This window comes from Mesitornis unicolor, unplaced genomic scaffold (genome assembly GCF_000695765.1).
Source record: "Mesitornis unicolor isolate BGI_N332 unplaced genomic scaffold, ASM69576v1 scaffold521, whole genome shotgun sequence".
Classification (NCBI taxonomy): domain Eukaryota; kingdom Metazoa; phylum Chordata; class Aves; order Mesitornithiformes; family Mesitornithidae; genus Mesitornis; species Mesitornis unicolor.
The window spans coordinates 277-2,790 of NW_010164266.1; the positions used below are offsets into that span (position 1 = coordinate 277).

General features: G+C 55.0%; 1 protein-coding gene across 1 annotated transcript in view; it reads right to left on the bottom strand.

Annotated features, from left to right (window-relative positions):
- Window positions 1-439: 439 nt before the first annotated feature.
- The window catches only part of PKD1 (polycystic kidney disease 1 (autosomal dominant)), a gene marked incomplete at both ends in the record, with an annotated part of 33,008 nt that continues 30,933 nt past the window's right edge, over window positions 440-2,514 (bottom strand). Inside the window, 3 exon segments of the mRNA XM_010194236.1 lie at window positions 440-596; window positions 1,060-1,662; window positions 2,341-2,485. Of these exon segments, the coding sequence (XP_010192538.1) occupies window positions 440-596; window positions 1,060-1,662; window positions 2,341-2,485 (905 nt within the window).

The window sequence follows — 2,514 nt, forward strand, 5'->3', positions numbered from 1 at the left end:
TTCCCAGATAATGCCTAGGAATGGCTCAGAAATAACACGAGGCACAAATACACACAGTCCTGGGCAAGAATGACTGCTCTGATAAAAAATAGAGAGCTTTCCTACAAAACCCAGCCATGCTCGAGGGATGGGAGGCCAGGAGGGAACTTGTGTTCTCCTCCACTGGAGGAGAAGATGAGCTCTGAGGACAGAGGTGCTGCAGCTCAGAGGCAAGGCTAACGGGCGGTGCTCTGCTCTGGGAGACGGTTTTATGAGCTGCATCAATCTGCAAAGGTCTGTGAGTCCTCTGGGGAAAGGGTCCTGGTAAAGAGGAGCAGCTTTGGGAGTGGAAGGGCACAGAGGAAGGGCAAAGCAGCCTGGCTTAGGGCATGGCAAGGCCCTGAGCATCCTTCACGTACAGCCTGTGTGTGACAGGGACTGCGAGGGAGGTTTCTCTGACCTGGGGGAGGTGAAGAAGGTGTAGAGCTTGTGGTCAGTCCCAGCCAGGGCGTCCAGGCCGATTTTCTTGGAGGCGCTGCAGTTGTGCTCGTTGGGCTCTGGCTCGTGGTGGAGATAAGCCATGATGAACGGCTCAGGCTCGCTCGCGAGGTAGTGATCTGCATGGGGAGGGGGGAAAAACAGAAAGTACTTTATAAAAATAGAGATCTTGACCGCAATCCTGCTGCCAGCAGTGGGTGTTCAGGGAGGAGTATCAGGAACACAGGGATGCTCAACCACATCGCACTCTCGCAGGCTGCAGGTCAGAGCATCCCTGAACAAGAGATTTTGGGTACCACTGTACCAGACAGCCAGGACAAACTCCCCCCAGTGCCAAGGTGGCCCAACAGAATGGCTGGAAAGAGCCAAAGGCTTCTCACAGTCAGAATGGACACACAAGGGTTACACTGGGGACTGGATAAGGCCCATGGCAGCCAGAACCAAAACCACGCAGTGCAGAACTCGCTGGCTATGCCTGACACCCCCTCCCACACCAATCACCCCCTGACACCGCTCTCCTTGGCTGCAACACCCAGGGAAGACACAGCAACGAGCACCCAGAGCTGGATCTGTCTGCGCTACCGTTCAGGACTCTGTAGGTGAGCTGGAAGTGCAGTCCTGCTTCTCTGTTGTTGCTCTCCATGGTGACGATCAGGTTCACAGACGATCTCGCCTCGACGATTTTGGTGCCAGCGGACAGGTCGTCGGCATCCGTGTTGTTCGACACCATCACGGTGATGGCTTTCTCCGAGTCCAGGCTCCCAATAGGGATCTGCACCCCGTTGTGCGTCTGAAACTCCATGGAGGCGACCTTTGTGGACACGGTGTAGTTGCTGATGTAGCCGAACGGGAAAGGGTTGGAGTCCACTTGGAACATGACCTGAATGACATCCGTCAGGTTGGACAGGGTGGTGTTGAACGCCTGGGGGATGGAGAACTGGCAGTTCGGCGTGTTTTCGTAGCACAGCAAGTTGAAGGGATCGGTCCGCTTGCCCGTGGCCTTGATCTCCCCTCCCACCAGCTCAAGGGGCTCTTCGTTCAGCACTCGGGACTTCATGAGGATGCGCATCAGGCTGGAGGACAGGTTGTAGGCTTTGGGAGCGAGCAGCAGGTTGTGGGAATCGGAAAGCAGCTCCTGGGGCTTGGACTCTTGGGAAACCGTATTGACCAGGTGAATGAGGTCCCCTGCCAGGAGAGACGTGAAGGTGTCAGTAGAGGAAGCGGTGGATAGCCTGGATAATCACTGTAGTCTAGATAACATCTGACACCTTCCCGAAACAACCAGGGTCTTCCCTTACTGTCTCCTCACTGGAAGTGTGCAGTAGCCCATAGCTACACATTGAGCTGTCAGCAATTCCTGCAGGCTCTCGGCTAATCTACAGACTTCGATGGGGAATAATTAGTCACCACAGGCTGTATTTCCCTCCCGTGACGTGACCAGAATGGCAGCTTGGGAGCAGGGGAAGAACGGATAACGTGTTACTAAGTTTCTGCACTCCAAAGTGCAGAAATACCCAACAAGGAGTGCAAAGAAGTTGCCTCTGCTTCTTCCCAGGGTCACCAAGTGGGAATTGCCACACAGGGCTCATGGGTGTCCCAGTGAAGTTTGGCGACTCCCACAGATTGCAACCAGACAGGGGCGCATCTGGAAGCCATAGCTGTTACTCATTGTTTACTAACAGGACAATTCCCCCAAGTATTGGTGAGCTTATTAACAACTGTCATGTTTCAACGTCTGCAGAGACCGCGCCAGAGCCAGGACAGCCCTGGGAAAAGCAATCACTGCGGTGCCACACTCCAAATGCTGGATGTGATCTCCCCGATGCCTTAACCCCCCCCGTGGCACTGCAGGACAAAACCGACCGGTGATGTTGAGGATGTTGTCGGCGATGCCGGTCGGCGTCACGGTGCCCTGGGTCATCTCCCCTTGCAGGATGTTCATCATGGTCTCCAGTTTGTTCAAGGTCCTCGTCAGGCACGACTTGCACACCAGCTCCTTGCTCACCACCTGCGAAGGGAAGCACAGCTTGGTTCAGC